General features: G+C 37.5%; 1 protein-coding gene across 3 annotated transcripts in view; it reads left to right on the top strand.

The window, feature by feature from the left end:
• Window positions 1–18,904, top strand: part of LMBR1 (limb development membrane protein 1) — a 79,288-nt gene that overhangs the window by 34,730 nt on the left and 25,654 nt on the right. For all 3 annotated transcript variants that reach the window (XM_080385853.1, XM_080385854.1, XM_080385855.1), the window contains 3 exons: window positions 14,893–15,019; window positions 15,457–15,525; window positions 17,910–17,974. In XM_080385853.1, the coding sequence (XP_080241979.1) occupies window positions 14,893–15,019; window positions 15,457–15,525; window positions 17,910–17,974 (261 nt within the window). The remainder of the gene's footprint in view (window positions 1–14,892; window positions 15,020–15,456; window positions 15,526–17,909; window positions 17,975–18,904) is intronic.

Here is an 18,904-nt window from a genome sequence, read left to right as displayed (position 1 = left end):
AAATTGTCCTGGTTTATGTCCCTTTTGGCAAACTTACATAAAAGTGACCTTGTACTGTATTTTATGACCAGATGACTTTTTTCCCAGTGGCTAATTTGTATCAGACCCCCATCTTAAAGAGACACAGAAATGAGTAGGAAGTCCAAGCCGGTTTGTCTCAATGAGCTTTCATTGCATGCTTTCATTATTTTTGCTCGTTTTTGCCACTGATCATCCATAAATTGTTGGAAATGAGTGATTAAGGAAGTGCTGCTTAGTGTTAGTGGCACATGCACATTCTTGGTATGTTTTTTGTGGGTGAGAGGAAATCGCGTACTGCACAAACAAAAAGGAAAACTCCTGCTGGGAACCTTTCAAGGAAATTTAACTTGCATAATGTTTTGATCTTGGTGTTTATTACAGAAAATAAGAGTAATATTTCACCAGCTATTGTTATGTGTCAGCTAGTCTCCCCATCTGCTTGCCTTTCCTTGATATCTCTTCCCAAATTCTCATTGAATTTATTTTAGTAAAAACACCACTTAAAAATATAGTGGTTTATTCATACATTTAAGGCAGGTGAGATGGGCCAGCGTTCAGAACAGTTTATTGCGTAGTGCATGCTACTGTATAAAGATTTAGCTGTCGTGACTGCAAAGTCCTGCCTATGTTAGCAGTTGCAGCTTAGCCTGTGCAAGTAAAATGTGGTGTGTAGGTTCCCTTCCAAATATTGAAAGACAGTGGTTTCTGCTATTAAAAGCAGATTTCTTCCCTTCCCTCTTTTATTGGTGCATGGCTTTTAAAAAAATGTTTTTTGTAAATAAAATTACTTATTTGGGGAGGAAGTGATCATTGAAGCTTTGCAAAAATAGTTACTAGCATTTTTTTTGAAACTGCTTTTTTTTTCCCCTGTAAAGGTAAGCTTTTGATTGTTAACTTGCTGAGCAGCCACGTCTTCCATCTCCTCAATATTTGAGTTGATTTGATACACTTTGTATTTATCAATAGTAATGACTTTTTCTAGTTATGTTACTATATAGTGAGACTAAACTTAAGTTTCTAATGTGTTGTGTTGCAGTGCATTGTATTTGCAAGCTCCAGATAATTAAACATAGTAATAAGCGTAAGTGAAAAAGTAAGCCTGCAGCTCTTACCTTTCTTGGTGGGTATTGAAATTGTAATCATTGCATTTTTTCATGTAGAAAAGCTGTACTCCCCGGTTTTGCTGCGTGTGCCAGTAGAACTCTGGTACAACTGTAGGTGTAGAACACTGTAAAATACATTTTCAGTGTGTGATGAAGCCAATGTAGGAAGTATGTTCAAGGTTAGTTTTGAAGTATTTACTTTTAGAGACATCTTTGCTACTCTCAAGTGGTATTCCTTGGAAAGCAGTTGTTCGTATAATACAAAATACTGGGGAAAGTGGCCTGGAAATCCTTTCTAATATGAGATTGTCTCTAACGAAAACCAGTCAATTCTCCAAATTTGTGTTGATTTTTCTGGAAAAGTGATTTGGAGAGTATAAGTGTCTTGAAATAGCATTTCACTTTGTGTTTTATGCTTGCATGTACCTCCTACTGCAATACCCACGGGCCACTGTGTGTAATGGCTCACCAAATAGTCTTGAGGTACCCTGTTAACAGTGTATGTTTATTTGGCATTTAAGCTCATATTTATTTGTCTATAAAATCATTCAGCATGAACTGAGACTTTAGTGCTCTGATCTCCATGAAATGTTTACTAGTATGTAACCGAATTATTGTACGTTATATTACAACCCATTTACTCATTCCATTAGTAATACCAGAGACAAAAGTTGTTTAATCAGTCACATCAAAGGCAGCTGTTTGGTTTTGTATTTTTGACATATGCTAACATCTTAAGTTCAGATACGAAGTCCAGTTCTTTAAGCTGCAGTCATTTAAAATGACACCACTTAAAATTTACTAGACTTTTTTTGTTGTTGTTTAGAAGCAAGGCCTGATTATTCTGGGATTCTGATTTGGCCAGTCGCTTGATCAGGGTTTTTCCTCCTTCCTATTAAAATAAAAGCATACTTAACTGACAGTTATACAAACCCATAACATAATCTGTAAGATGTAAGGTGCGTAGTTAGGGACTATATTTAATGGCAAACCTTGTATTAAGAACGGTGTGTATCTTGACTCTTCGTATGCTTCCTGCTTCTGCTGAAGTCTCAGAAATGTCATGTACCCAGCTAAATGTAGAGTGTGTTTATAATTGTAATGTAGAGAATGCACATCTAATATTAAAATTTGAGAAGAGCTTATGTAATGGCAGGAAATCGAAGATGAGTAGGTTTAGCGTACTTGTTAGCATGTCACATTGACAAGTGTCTACATTAAACTCCGAAAACATGTTAAAATTATAGCTTTACACTACCAGGTCCTTGATTTGCAGTTCTGCAGAGAGAGGGGGAGAAAAGAAAATATTCTTAACCTCACAGGTATATTTCAGTGAATTAGTCTGAAAGTTACGTGAGTGTATTGGCCTGCTTTTGAGGACCTGTGACTGGACTACGTAACTGTACTTAAGTTAGTATGAGGTGAAAATAACTTTGCAATGGTGTTGCAGGAATGTGTTTTTCTGTCTGTTCCCAATGACTGTAAGACCAAGTTAAGTTAAAGACCCTAAGGACACGAAAATTACTACAGATAGTTAAAGAAGAGGTTGGAATATTGGTTGTATTAATTTTTGTGTTCATGCATAGCTTTTTTTTACTTTGGTGTCTGTATTTAGACATTTAGGAAAGAAGGCTGTGCAGGACAGGTGAATAACATGTATGTATTCTTCAGCTTAGGGCCACGTCGCGTTTCAGTGAGAGCGAGATAGAAAGAAATTCAAGAATTGGTGGCTAAGAGAGAAACTTCCGACTGTTGAGGAGTAATGGCTTAATGTGAATTTGTTTTTGTAGAAATATAAAACATTTTATAAGGTTTTATAAGACGTCTTGCTTCAGTCAGTTGGGAACATTATATGCAAAATCTGCCCTTTTTACTTTACCATAAGGAGCTCTGCGGTTTGTTGAATGCATGTAACAGGGGACAGCTGAGCGGGGAATAAGTGGATGTTGGTTGTTGCACACATTGGATCAAGATGTGATGAGATGTGATCTGCGCTCCATTTCATTGAAGTAGTTAAACGTCAGTTGGTTGCTTCCATAAATTAGAATGTACTTCTTTTAAAGAGGCCTCAGCTTAACGTACACAAAAATAGGCTAACAGGAGATAAACTAATGGTATAGGTTATTCAGCATAGCTTTTCTGCACTACCTGCCTTGCTGCAACTTTATTAGCTCAGCCTTGCTGCAGTAGTTTATGGGATTGAGATTATAATTACTTTTTTTGACCAACCCTATTACAGACAGAAAAGCAAAATGTGTCAGGTTAGTCTGTGTTACTGCAACACTTTCATGTATTTGAGCTATGTAGAGTAACAAGATGAAACAAGGATTGTTAGTAATATTGGGGTAAAAACACTGTGCAAAGAAAATCCCAAACTTGCTTAGTTATTTCAAGGTGTGGTTTTCTGACCATTACTTCTCTAGCATACTGTGAGAAACTGTATTAGATGACTGATGCATTCTGAGTAGGTAGTCATCTGTAAAACTAATTAGTTTTAGAAGCTAGCACTGGAGCATTAGTTATTCCACCTCATCTGTGCCAGGAATGAAATATATTGCTGAACTTTTGTGCTTTCTCCACTCCTACGTTGTTCTGAACTTGTACTTTTCTGCTGTATTTAGCATGCTTAAGTTTTGTGGAATTTCTGTGGTTCTGTGCTAAAAACTTCAACATGTAGCTGGTAGCATGCAAACAATAAGATGTGAGTATTTTTCTCTGCTGCTGTCATTTTTTTACATTACAGCTTTTATTTTTCTTTTTAGGATAACTTAGAGTTCTGCATGAGTAAAAATAGACATGCCAAATAGCTCTACTGTTTCTAAAGTGTACAGATGGTACAGCCACCAATACTATGCTTGAGTCTCTTAATTGATCATTGATGTAAACTGAAGGACTGGGTTCTAAAATACTTCTTTTTTTTTTCTAAGACACTTTTTCTTTTTTAGGCAGAAATGAGTAGTTTTCACATCTTGTTTGGCTGGAGCATTCTTAATGCCCTCTGTAGGCCCTTTTGTTTGTGGTAGATGATAGCTGATATCTAAAAGCCTGAGATGTATTTCTTAATTTTGTTTCTGTTATCAGATTATAATAAAATTTACAAAACTATTTCATTTAAACTAGATTTTTTTTTGCCATTCTTTCGAAAGAAGTAAATATTGCACACATGCAGGATCCCTGAAATGGCTGTGATTCAGGGAATCTAGAAGCCTTATCTTTTAGTCAATGGTAAAAGGCAGATGCCTTGAAGGATTTAGCATGTCTTGAGTTAGAGGCTTCAAGAGGGCAATGTGACCGCCTTCCCATCTCTGTATTTGTGTTTATTTTATTAAATGGTAAGAAATTAAATTGGTCTGCTGCTATTTTATCATGGTGATTTGATTTATTAAAGTGGCTGTTTTATGCATAAGGAATATTTTATAAAGATTTGAATATTTAAATGTTTTCACATTAATCAGTGTTTCATTTGAGTTTATTGACATCAAATAGTGACCTTTCAGGACAAGCAAAACCATTGTATATATTTTAAGTCTCTTTATACACTTTTACTTCTTACAAAATTTAGGAAGACTGTGCAGATTTAATAGAAATGTCATTTTAATTCACAGAGAGGAAAATTGCCGTACAATTTTATATTGATAGTGGCAAGTTTTAATATAAATATCTTAACCGTAGAAAGGCTTTAAACAATTTTCTAATAGGCCTCCTTTTTTTAAGTGAGCCTTTACCAGGTAAATACCACTTATGATTCCCTCTCTGAAGACAATGGTTTTTTTCATTAATACTGATAACCAGCGATGTGATATTTAGACCTTTAGTCTATATTATTTATTTAGTATTACTAGAAATACTCCACATTAAGGATTGGTCTAGATTACGAATTACTTATCCTGAATTGACAATGCAAGGAAGAAGCTAATACATCTGTAGTGAGGATTTGTAAGGCAGCCAACAACTTTATTTACAAGGGAGGGGAGGAGGGAGGACCAATGAGTTTATCTCTCATCCCTTGCTGTGTTCTTTTTTATCTTTTTAGACACCAAAAAAACTTTCAGGTTTTAGAACTTTAATAGTGACCTATGTGCTTCTACGTGTCATTTGCTTTTGGGAACTGTCTTTGTGGTTTCTTTCTGCCAGAAACACAATCACAAATTCCAAGTCTCTCTTTTATGGTTTTGTGTTACTTATCTTAATCCTCTGCCAAGCTACAAAGAAGTTGGAAAATATCTATTTATCTTCCTATCACTCCAGTCTAGCAGGAAAGATTCTTTCTGATCCAAAAGTAAATGATTAGAGGGAGACTCATAGTGTCAGAAATCCCACAGCTCCCATGTTGTTGTTGCAGGTGGCTCTGGAAAGTCTGGGAAACTTGGTAGGTGGAGGGAGTGGAGCATCTAAAATCTCATTAGTGAGGGCTGGGCTAGCAAATGGAACAACAGAGAAAACTTGTGGGTGAAAGGGGTAGCATTGGGACAGTCATTACTGTGTATATCCTTTCATTTCTTCCCTTGCAAAAGGTTTGGGGTGTATGCTTTGACTATAGTGTTAATAGACCTCCATCTGTCCTTTTTAATAAAAGCTTTACACATAATCCTGTTGTGGTTTTTTTTTTTTTTTTTTTTTTTGTAATAGCTTCTTTCTGTAAAGGAGGGAGGGGCAGACTGCAGTAGGGTAGTCGCATACATCTGATGCAATGATGTCAACAGGAAAGTCTGACTGATATGGACCCCAAAATATACTATAGCGCTGTGGTGTGGGTACTCTTCTGGGACGCTGGAGAAGAGGGCCTAAGTTTTCTTTGGCAGAGGAGTCACTCTAGTGGGTGTACTGCATCCTGGATAGATGCCTTCACCAGTCTACTAAATAAAGACTTTTTTTTTTTTTTTTTTTTTTTTGACCTCTAGTTGAGTGATTTTGGTCCTTCATTTCCAACTTGGCAGGCGTAGCTCTAGCACTTACTGGTATATGTCTTTAGCCAGTAGCCAAAGAATTAATCTTTTTTTTTCGATCAAGTTTCTTTAACTCTCATTTCATTTTTTTCTCTCCGGTTCCTAGTTTCTCTTTGAAATTTCTCGATTTTGTGACTTGTACTATGTAACTTAGATTCTATACAGTTAAATTCTTTCAGCTGCCTCCTTGCTCCATTGATGGAATGGTAACTGCCATGAAATTATGTGGGGAAAAGATACTAATACAAAAATCAGCTGAAGTTGCTGGGAATGTTTTTGTGGCTGTGAATTTTTATTTTCCACACGATACAAATCTTAAGTATAAACTTTAAAATAAATTCATTGTGTTGTGATGAAAAGTATTCATTTAAATCCTAAAATCCCCACAGGCTGGGAAGATTCTGTGAGGGGAGAGGTGGTGTGGCTGAAGGCAGTCAGCACTGTTTACAGTCTGAAGTCTTTCATTCTTGCACGGGCAAGGAAACTTTCTTTCCAATTTCATGAATCTGATTCTGAATATGTTATTTCTTGATTAAAATTCTTTAGCTTACTATGTGAAGGTTCTGAGTCATTGGCTTACACGTTTTTAAAATGAACCGAGTTTTCCTAAAACTACAGCTTCTGGTTTTGACTCAGTAATTTGTGGTCATCTCATAAGGTAATGACCACTTGACTAAGTATCAGTGTGCTAAATATACTATGTGTTTCCATGTTACCTGATGGAAAATGGCTCTCCTTTGCTTATTAAAAAAAAATTGTTACTGCACTGCCTTGAATAGATCAGAATAAACATTGCTCAAAGTATGGTTTCTAACCATAGAAATGGTTAGAATGCTTGAAGCTGATCTTTTCACTAATGCTCACAATTTGAGAAAGAGGGCATATGATGTGCTAAAAATGTAATTGTTGTTAATATATTAAAATCCCCAGCCTCATACCAGCTCTAATTTTTTTTTTTTTTCAGTGCCTCTGCAGATTTTAGCATGCGTGTTTGTTAGCCTCTCGCTAAACAAATCTTAAGGTTACTAAGACTCCTTTTTGTCACGTGAAAACAATGGGTTTCATGTGTACTTTAAATGTCCCATGATTGCAGAAATGTTTCCCAGGCTTTCCCCATGGGTCAGGGCTTGGTGTAAAAGGTAATGTTTACCTGTCTTGCAAGAGGTCAAGATGTCCAAGCAGAACTGTGTTCAAATATTCAGTGCCATAGAAACTTTGTTAGGACTCTCTGGTTTTGTGTGTAATGTAATTTTTACTTCATTGATAATTTTTTAATTTTTTTTTCTGCACAAAATGCAACCAAATTAAAATGTAGAATTAACAAAAGCCATACTATATTATACATTAGTGATGTGGTTCCAAAAATGTCCATCCAGGAGCTAATAATTTCTTCATCAAAATCACTATCACCAGCAAATGTTCCAGCAAAGAAATGCTTTCTCTCGACGTAGGGGTGGGGCTGTTGTTCTTTGGTTTTACCAGGAATTTTGCCTCTTGCAGAAAGGGAAAGTACCATGTAGCAAGCTTTTTACTCCTTCATCAGCGTTAAAACACAAGAAATCTTGTAAATGTCATTTGTACATATATGTTGAATTTCTTACAGCGTTAGTGTTAAAAAATATGCTTAAACTGTTGGAAAATAATATTTTTGCTCCTTATCACAACCAGCAGAGCAAAAATTGGCAAAAAATGGCTTGATTGCCTTCCTCTGTGTAGTCATTCTTTCCCAAAAAGCTACAGCCTGTGAGTTTCTGGCACGGGGTTGTGTCACTGCTTAGAATATAACCGTATCTTCCACAGTGTTTCCTGGATATATGGTGCATATTTTACCTTAGCTTTGCAAGAATGGCAGTTGTCAGAGATTTCCTTTCAAGCCTTTCTCCATCTTGCACGCGACTCTTAATGGAGTGAGGAGCAGTCAGTAGGTTTCTTGCTTATGCACTGTCCTTATGAGTCGTCGTAGGCTGGAGAAATCCCTGTGCTAACTGCTAGTTGCACAAGACCTCATTGGGCAACCCGCGTATGCAGCAGAGTCTTTGCTTGTGCTTACGCTAGCTTAATGGCAAAGCGTTTTGTATTGCTACATTTGCATCATTCAGAATAGTTACAGAATTTAAAATGGGGAAAAACCCCAGCACTACTACTGTCTCCGTTATCAAGAATCAATCCTTACTGAAAAGCTGTAAGAAACTATTAACAAATGTATGTTCTCTTAAAAAGTAAAAACCAGCCTCTAGGTTTTATGTGTGAATACATATAGCGGGAAAAGTCTTAACGTGTTACAAGTGGCATGGTAGTCATCCTGCTTAACAAATGTACCGGAGAGGAGAAATTGTTTCCTTAGTAATTACACTTCTTGACTTTCTTGTATGACACCTGTCATCCCTTCAGGACTGCTGTTGCCGTTTGTACTTCACTGGGTTTTTCAGCTGAAGAATGACCCTTTTTTTGGCATGTGCTTTTTTTTTTTAATATGTTTTGGATATTTGTCCTGGATGACTTACCTATATTAATCATAATAAGAAAGAAACATGGTAAGATTTTGGTGATGCCTTCCAGAGTAGCAACTAAAAATTTGTCAGAATGCTTCTAGAATAACTGAAACCTTTCTTGTTAAAGTCAGGCTTTTTGGGAAATAGGAGCCCTTACGCCTGCTGTTCCAGGCAGCATAAGTAGCTCAGTATTAAACAATATAAAAACTTCTGAATGTCTCAGCAATTGAACTTTAAGGAAGTCTGAGTCGGATATCCTGATGTTGAAGAACTGGGTGGATTTTTAAAATGTGCTGTGAGTAAAATTGTAGGTGAGCTGTTGAGTCTAAGGTATGAAACTTGAAGTTTAAAAAGAAAAAAGGGAGTGGTGATGGTTAGAGGGTATAATCTGCCAGTCTTTTTCCCCCTGATTTTCTTGATAAAAATTTTTAGTTTTAGTTTCTATCAGATTATAGTTACTAGCTTCCAAAAGTTTTTGTTGACCATATGTTCGGGGTTTTTTCCATCTTCCACAAGACTCCTTTTATGTGCCAAGTTGGCCTGTGTGATGCCAAGCTTCTGCTTCCCTGACAATAGGGAATCGTGCAGGTCATTCACTTTCAGAAGTCCGTTTTGCCTTATGGATAATTTGAAACTCACTTGAGGAAATTGCAAGCTGTTGGAGGTGTTTTGTTTTCCTGTTTAGCAGTTACCAAAGATCATCTTAGGTACTTGTAGTGCTGGAAGCAATGACAATTGATGGTTTGTTCTAGATACCTTCATGGAAGAAGACTTCAGAACTGGGCTACTACAACTAAAATTACTATCCAGCAAGAGTGCCACCTTCCTTCAGATAATGGGGAATCTGATGCTTACAAATGGGGAGGACCAATGCTTACAAAAGTGATGATGCTTTCTGAGCCCCTTCGCTATAATAAAAACCCCTAATCTGTTCATGTCATGCTGGGTTTTTTGAGATCTTCAGGGAGTGTCTGAAGAAGTAACCATGGTCTGCATTGCTTCATCCATTACCTTTGAGGACTATGTGTCCTGGTTTTCAGATTCGTATTTTCTAATCTTCCTGACTGGGAAATAATCTTTCTAATCCCAGGCTTTATTCTAGACAAATTTTTTTTAAAAGGAATATAGTTTGTTCTAGATCCTTCTAGTTCCCTTATTTCTTTCTCACCCCTTTGCCTTGTGCACGTAAGTGGAAGCTGAAGTCAGAGCAATATCCTCAGTGTATAGCAGTGAAAGTATGAAAACCTACCACCTTAACATGTATTTCTATTCCCTATTTAATTTTATAACTTCAAGCTCAATTGTCTTGTAGCTTGTGATTTTTCTTCCTGGTATTTGGTAGTTGTAGCACTGGTTGGTTTTTTTTGTTTTGTTTGGGTTTTTTTTTTGGTTTTGTTATCCCTCCAACTCTAACGAGCATCACAGCAGTATTTGGCCAGGAGAAATTAATGAATTTGACCTCCTTGAAGTTGACATGCTAATAGAAGTACTGCAGGGGTCAGCTTGTCTTACTGAAAATCAAGTGTATTGCCTGAGCTCACTCTTCTTGTTTAGAATTGTCTTATCATAGTATCTAAACCCAACACAATTTAGCCTGAGGTAAAGTGGAACATTTTTAATTACTTCTAAAGGCTACGGTTTTGCTTATACGTCCACAGCATGGGAACATTATTTAAGGCTGTGTAGTTAATGCTGTACTGAAATCTGAGTTTGGTATTTTAATTGATAGCGATGTCAAGGTGGTTCTCCTCATGCCCCCCCCCCCCCCCCCCCCTTAATAACCTGTGTAGATGTTTATAATTTGTTTCACTTTGCATCTTATGTTTGAATTCTTTAAGTACTGGAATATAGGATAGGTGCAAACCGGTGTCTTCCCCCCTGTGTCAATACCCTGGCGATACCGTAGTGCTTTACTGTGCAATCCATGCTTGGTTTGAAGGTCAATAAATCTGTCCTCCCTTAAAACAGGTTAAACTGCAAGTGGAATTGCATTAAAATAATTCATAAGACAGTGAATTTATTGTGCTATATGCATTCTGTTTGTAATGAAGGGCACCTAAAAAATGAAGTAGTATTTGTGTTGTCAAATGCAGGTTTGGAAGTGGAGATCTAGATCAACTTTCTGAAGAACCTGATGAAAGCTGGTTAGTTGTATAGTGCCTATTTCTTTTCTTTGTTCTTCCCTGTCAGAGCCATTAGAGAAGACTAGATGAAGACTTGGATAACTTTATTTTCCTTCTCAAATAGAATATGGAAAGCTAAAAATACAGAGTATTTTTTTCCCATTTCTCTTTCTTACAGTCAGTTTAGTTTCCATAGGAATGTAAAGCAGTGATCGTAGGAACTCATAAGGCATTTTCTCCTGATAAATAATTGAACTGGAAAACTGATGTACAAGGTGACTACTCTCTCCTCCTTCCGTTACCTGCCCCAGCGTGTGTACATGCATGCACACATGTACACACACCTCACTTGCTGGGTAGGCCATCTTCCTTTGTGTGGTGAAGATTCCCTTTGTTTCCAGTTGCACACTGATGGTGAGGAATCAAAGAACTCTTCCAATTGATTCAAATGCAGTCAACTGTTTTGACACAAAGATTTAGTGCTGTATGACTGCTTCTGCTTGCTTGGTTAGAATGTTAACTTGCAGTAGTCCTATGTACCTATGCTACACATTTTCTAACGTTGCATTTATTTGTTAATTCTGTGCTCAAGACAGATACAGTGGTGTAGACTGCACATGAACAATAAATGTACTCTCACAAGCTGGTTAGAAATCTCCAGTTTTAGATGGGATTGTTGCAGTTTTTGCAGACGGCAGACTAATGCTCCTTTTCACACACACAAAAATGTAAGGAGTAAATGGATTCAAAAAGTGCAACAAGTATTATGTGGAATAGAAGTGGCAATATCTTCTGTGCCATGAAGATATGCTGTGACATTTGGTTCATCTAAGAAATGTGAGTAATATAATGGGGCTGTGGGAGAGAAGTGAAATGACTCAAGAAATGTTAAGCCAAAACCAAAATGTCAGTGAAGAGGTTTTTGCTCAGAAAAAGATAATTCAGCATTGAATTTCAACATATATTTCCATAGCTTTGCTTTCATCGTAATCAAATTAAATGTTGCTTGCATTTACCTGGTGGTGTGTGTGGTTTTTTTTTTTGTTCCCCCCCCCCCCCCCCCCCCCCTTGTTCTCAGTCAGGAGTATAGATTGTTGTCAGCTCTTAAATTGGTGATGTTACTAATGGTAATGGTCAAGCTTTGAATTTGTAACAAACAAAACTACCTCCATCAAAAAGAAGAAGTAATAAAGGTGTTTAGGGCTCAGTTTTCACTACTGTGTGTGTTGGGTGTTTTTTTTTTTTTAAATACTGTGAGGGTGCCCTGGGTGCTAGCACAGGCTGTCCAGGCAGGCTGTGGTGTCTCTGTCCTTGGAGATATAAGAGCCACCTGAGTGTGGTCCTTGGTCACCAGCTGTAGGTGGCCCTGCTTGAGCAGGCTGGATCTCCAGAGGTTCCTGCCAGCCACAGCCATTCTGTGATTCTCCAGAGGTTTTCTCTGTGTGCGCATGGTGGGTAAATTCTGTACCTTTCATTCCTTACAAATAGAAGCTATTTGATAGGTACACTAATGTATGTAAGTATGAACTAATGTGCCTGGAACATTAATGTTTTAATAGGGCAGAGTTTTATGGGTGCCTAATTGAGATTAAGTATTTACCTATATGCTTTAAGCATCTTAATTATTTTTTTTTTTTAATCCTGGACTGTTAAAAGCTACTCATTAGTGCCTGTGACAGAATGTTTCTATCTAGTTGCTTCACTGAAGTTCTTAAAAATACTACTATTTTACTATTTTTAAATGATTGTCAGTGTATGAATCTGATAGTCTGTACTGTGTAATATAAAAAATGTTCTGCCCTTGGAGTGAAGTGTCAGTCCTGCTTTTCAGCATGTACATGAGACTGCAGTATTGTTGATGTATCACAGAGGTGTGGAGATAGGTGTAATTAGTGGGAGCCAAAGGAGATTGATAAAATTTTTTTTGAGAATCAAATATTATTCAAACTAGCATGGAAACAAAAAAAAAAAAATGGGAAAGCTCATTAGGCAGCTGACTGATTTTTTTCTAGAGTTTGTGCCAATGGAGCTTTTGGACAAAAGCAGTGGTTACTTTGGAGTACTTACTGTGGTCATTTCCCTTTTTTTGGAAGTAAGTATTATTTGCATTGTCCTAGTCTTACCTGTCTTCAGAGACACTTGCAGTAAAAATGAAAAAATGTTATTTACAGTTGACTATCTCCATCACAGTGTGTACTTACCTGTTTTGACAGTATCGCTACTCCATCCAAGGGAGAAGGACTTGTTGTTTGAGTTACCGTGTAAAATGAAATATTTTCCGGGTTTGTCCAGAAGAATCTGTTGCTGTGAAACTTGAAGTCAGAGAGGCTGAGATTTATGCGTGTGTCTCATAGTAGGGAAGTAAGGAATCCACTTTCTGTGGCTAAGACTTTCTGAAACCCAGAAGGTAGCTTTATATTTTCCTTGCCTAGGAGAGGAGGGGAGTCTTCAAGGTTTTTGGAAAACTTGAAGCAGATCTCTGTGCATGCATCCTTGAATATTTTAGGTTTTCTTCTAATCCTGTGACTTCCTTCTGTTGTTAAGTGAAGGCTCTGAACCAATGCTCAGTACTTAGTGTAATCTGTTTGTTTCCTGGTAATTTACAGCTAAAGCTCAAAACTTTAATATGAAACATATGGCTATTTAATCTTCAAATATGTATATTTGGCTTAGATGCTCACGTTCAACATAAATCATGGAAGATTGAAAGCTAGTTTCTGAGCACTAAACAAATGACATGTTATTTAACTTTTAACAACCTTAAAGCGACTTGTATTATATACAAAATACATTCTAGGAGTAAATCCATATCCTGTCCATGCTACCTTTAATTTGAAATTTGATGTTTAAGATCCTCTGTGGAATTGGACTTAATCTGCCCATTTAAGCCTTTAGGGGGATTTTGTGAAGGTCTCTTTTTGTCTGTTTTTCCATCTTGCTACTTTAGCTGTTCTGCAGAGGACTGATGGCGTGGCGCAGCTGGTGTGCTAGAAGAGATCAGTGCTCCTTGTTAGGATGCTTGAGGTCCTCTTTCATGGTGGGATGCAGCGGTTATGTAGGGAGCATGATTTTCCGGGTGAATGTCGATCATGGAAAGAATATCCTCTTGTGTTAAGCAGTGAGGGAAGAGTTGAGAAAAGTAGCCAAACTATAAAGTAGAACAAACTTTCTGCATTTAACTATAAAGTAGACTTTTCAGTGGAATATGCCCAAGCTGGGGGTTAGCCTGTGAGAAAGTAGAGATTGCGTTTGCTTGTGGAGATGTATACTGGCAAATGAAGAAAAATAAAATTATATGAACGGCAATCTGATGGTTCCTTAATGCAAGGACGTCTGAAGAAACTGTCCCAGTAATTGTGTAGCTTGAACTTAGTAAAATTAGTGGTAAAAACACCAGTAGGGAAAAAACCTATGATTTTTGTGTGTTATTTGGTATATTTACACCTGCAAGTCTAACGTTCAACTATTAGAGCATTGCTACATTTTTAGACTCAAGAACTAATGCTGTGACATACAACCTTGTAGACCTGTGATTTGTGTGTGTTGTAAGCGAGAAGTACATGCTTTGCTGAGCGCGGAGCATGCAGAGAGGGGAGGTAATGGATGCAGCAGCAGCAGCAGCGCATGGGTAGGCCAAGAGCGAGCAGTACTCCGACAGCACGCTTGAGGGCTCTGAAGACTGAGAGGAATGGTGCAGAAGCGGTTGCAGTTGAAGAATGTATTTTAACTAAATTGGTGCATTGTACCTGCGCAGGGTTTAATGCTTGCTGAGCCATTTGGCTATTTGCCATAATTGGCTTTCCATTCCCTTGATTGGAATCATAGATAAAAATTTGCTAATCCACTTTCTTTGCTGAAAGTATTAGAAAAGTAATCCATCTTTTAAAAATGCTTGAGCAAAATCATACGGTATAAAGAATACTTTATGTAATAATGAGATTAATGAGAACTGTAAGGCATATGCAATTTAAAACAGTTTTCTATGGTTTTAAGGGGAAAAACGCCATCTGGGCACTATAAAGCCATAAGTACTTCCTTTTTTATGCACTGCCTTTAAAACGTGCAACTGTTATGCTTTTGTCTGCATGATAAAATGTGAGTATGTGTGTAGAAAGAAGGAACTGCTGTTTATTTGTAGGTTTGAAAGTATCTGATTTAAAGTTTTTTGGCTGTGTTTTTTCCTCCCTCTCCCCTCTTCTGCCCACAGGGCATCAGAGCACGCATTTTGGAAACCCTTGTAATGCTTATTCTTCTTGCACTGCTTATCCTTGGAATCGTATGGGTGGCTTCAGCACTCATAGACAATGATGCTGCCAGTATGGAGTCTTTGTATGGTATGGAATTCAACAAAACACCACACTGGTTTCATTTTAATTATGGAAATGGATGTTTTGAACTAAGTGCATTTCTAGTAAATGCTCTGTGAGTATTGCACAGGTTGTGAAGAAGCTGTATTAATTTAGTCATTACCATTTTTTCTGTTAAATCCGTTTTTACCATGCTGAGAATTCTGTGCCCGTGTGGACATGATGTGTTCTAAAAACAAGTGACTTAAGTGGAATGGAAGTAAAAGCTGAAGATATTTTTCAGGCTGAAGTACTTGGGGGTTTTGTTGCATGATTATTAACTGAGTAATTCTTAATTTATTCTTGGAAATACAGTTGTTTAATCCTGAACACCTAAGAAAAGTTAATTCAGTTGTGTTTGTGACCTAAGTAGCCTATTTGTAATAAGCTAAGGCTGTTTAAAAAAAACAGTATTTTTGTTACAGATCTCTGGGAATTCTACCTCCCATATTTATATTCCTGTATATCACTGATGGGATGCTTACTACTTCTGTGTAAGTATTTTTGTGATTATTCCAAAAGATGAATGATTTTCTGTTAAAAAAAAAAAATTAAGAGGCTTTTTAATTGTGAAAATTAAGATTGTGAATGTTAATTGAATTTTGTATTATTATTACGTTTGAATTTAGATGTAAATTTGTTAGGTTTGGGTTCTGAAGTTTGAACAAATGTTACCTTACATTTTCAGGTTTTGAGGAACTTCACGCATTACTCAAAATAATTCCAACTTTTAACTTTTTAAAGCAGGTTTTTAAGAAATAGGGAGTCCATTCTGCAACAGAAAACACAATTATTAAATGAAACGTGTGCAGGAGGTTGGTGATATGGAGAGAAAGTTATTCTGAACATTTAGTTTGTTCTATATTCAGTAAACTGCGCTTCTTCCTTTTTTGATTGAAGACGTTCATATGCAGATAGAAGTTGGAACACCGTGCAATTAGCTTTCTTAATCACAAAACTGGTATCTGGCCAGTCTGGAGGCCAGTTATATGATTGCATATAAAACAAATGCAGTGCAAACCCTAACCTTACAGCAGCTGCTCCTAGCCAGAGTTCAGTCATCCGTGTTTAGGGGAATAAGGAAGATGATGGAAGGCTACAGATTCCACTTGCAATTTCAGCTCCTCCCTGAATATTTTCTAGAAAATTGCTGAGAGGGGAACAGAACATCTCCCTTTCTAGGTTATCATGGTTTCACCTGTTCTCCAGGCTTTGTAGGTTTACAGCTGACACAGGGCTGTCGCTGTGGAGAAAGGATGGGGAATGATAGTTTGAAATGTCCGTAAAACTAAGCAGATCTGTCTGTGAAAGGCGTTGCTCACAGGGACACCAGAGAGTCCCCTTAGGTTCTCTGTATGTGGAGATTCTTAAGTCCAGTTTAATTCAAGGAAGGGGGAGTGAAAAAGATGATTCTGCATGTCTTATGTAGGCTGTTGAAGGGTGAGATTCACAATAGCTGCTGAATGTTTTAATGGAGAAGTTGGCTAACGAACTTCTTACATCTGTCTCACAATTTGTTTCAGCAGAGCTGAAAACACTGTGTGTTCTGGGGCTGTTGTAAGCCATACATTAATTGGGATTAAAGGCCATTTTTGGGAAGAGTTAATTGTAACTTACACAAGGACATCACTGAAATTATGTAAGGCCCTCCAAAGGCACTGTGCAGCGGTGGGAAAGGGGTAGGTGCTGGGGTAGAGCTTCAGTAGATCTTCAGCTGGCTTAACTGCTGGAGCAGTGTACGAGTAAGGCTAACTGCAGCGGTGATTTGGAGTATCGCTTCCTTTCCCTGTTCTCCTTTTCCTGCAGGCTTCTCCTGTAGCAGAGGGAGACTAGCTTAAGTTAGCCTTTTGAATACTCTTGTATTTTCCCTGTAATACATAGTAGTGTGAAACACTGGTTAATAAAATAAATGTAATCCTCACTATAAAATCTTGTGTGCTTCTTTTTTTGGCAACACCATTTTACTATAATGGGAACTATAAATGTATATACTCATCGGTGCTGTTACACGTTCCTTCCATCTCCTACACACTTCAGTATTTGAAGGCTATTCTCCCTAAATTGTTGAGTTTTACTAATAATCTTCTATTATCGTGGTTTGAGCCTTTCTCCCAACAAGCAGGTATGTACCATACCTGATAACTCTCACAGGCTATGATCAAAAAGGGCCCATTGGTATTTCATAGAAAAGTAGCTTAAGATCTGGTAGCCGAACCTGCTGTTAACTGAAGTTGCAGTATAACTTACAGAGCAAAGCAGCTTCGTGATCGCTTGACCTTACAGCTATACCTGTGCCTGTGAAATGTGTCTGAGGTGTTCTCCAGCACTGTGGCCAACTAGTGTCATTCCATCCACGATATTGCAGTTTGCAGACGGTGGCTGCATACGTATTGCCTCACGGTAATGGTGCCTGGAGTGCGTGAAATCCAGAACTGTGCCTGAGAATGGTTTGGGAAAGTGCAAACTGGCCCAGGGCAAATCATGCCAGGGATAGTTCTAGCAATTTACTGGTGCAGGCAGTCAAGTCTTACTGCCCAGGAATGTTTCCTGGCACTGCTGAATTCACTAGTGCAGGCATAGCCTCTGGTGCCACGTGCTTTGAATAAATAATTACCTGAGCAAGTTTAAGATATCTGATTATGTGATGATCCTTGTTGACAAAAAAATCAGTTATGCTCTTGGAGGGGGAGAGATGCTTGTCTCGTTCAAAATTCAGATGATAACAACATGTTTTAAAGTTCATATTGGAGTTTTAAAGCTTTTTCAGTTTTTCCAACACTATGCTTGGTTATATGTGGAATAGCACTTTGAATATCCAAATAAAAATTGGTCTTTGACTTACAAATCACTGTTTTGTATAATCTTTCTTCCTCTGCAGTATGCACGCCCGTGGGACTTTCACGGATGTTTACAGTAATGGGTCAGTTGCTGGTGAAGCCAACAGTAAGTGTTACACAGATCTGTCCTCGTGTGCTGTCAGAGGGCAGAATGGCATTAGGGAACTTTTTTCTGGAATGCCTACACTTCTACTTAATTCTGCACTTCTACTTAATTCTCTATTCAGTTTATCAGGGTTTCTATAGTCAATATTTGTGTACTTGTTTAAATTTCTCATAGAGTACAAAAGCCTGTTTTTTCCACAGAAAAATCTTTGGGTTTTTAAAATAGTATGGACTTCCTCTGATTTTCTGATTTGCAAAACTGTTAGTAATATTAATATTTGTCAGCATTGCCTATTATGTCTGTTTTGCAAATGACTGAAAAGTGCAGGCTTGTTCTGAGGTCAGGAGCAAAGGATACAAGACCACACCAAGGCTGGACTGCCAGAAGGGTACCTGGGGGTACACTTAGATGGGTGAAATGTAGGTAGTTGGCATCTGTAAGAACTTCTTACAGGTAGATACTCTGCTGTTCTTGGACTGAATGCTGTGAGGGAAGGGAAAAGCTTGTACTGTGTACAAGTGCTCTGGTGACTTTGATGTCATGTTTCTTAGTTTGCATTTGCTAAAATTTGGGTGCAGTCCTTTTCATTTGTCAGTTCAACCCTGCAAATACAAAGAAAATATACACCGTTTTGCTATCTGTAAGCTTTAAACTCAAAACAGCTAATAGTAAGGTAAACAGGCATAAATTTATTTGGTTTCAGCAGTCACTTTTTAATATACTTTTTCAAAATCTGCAGTTATTTTTGTTTAAATAAAATTGAGTGTGGATGTCGATAGGTTGATATGATTTGAATATAGGTCCAGCGTACTGCCTCTTCCCCTGTTCTGTAAGTCTCTTTAGATTGAAACTGAATATAAGAGCTTTAACCTGAAATGAAAACTTTACAGAAAGTTTGCTTACAGTAAATAATCCGTAGCGGAATGGAAT

Source organism: Falco punctatus (genome assembly GCF_963210335.1).
Source record: "Falco punctatus genome assembly, chromosome: 4".
NCBI lineage: Eukaryota > Metazoa > Chordata > Aves > Falconiformes > Falconidae > Falco > Falco punctatus.
Note: the sequence above shows the minus strand (reverse complement) of the source record. Positions and strands in the feature narration are given on the sequence as shown.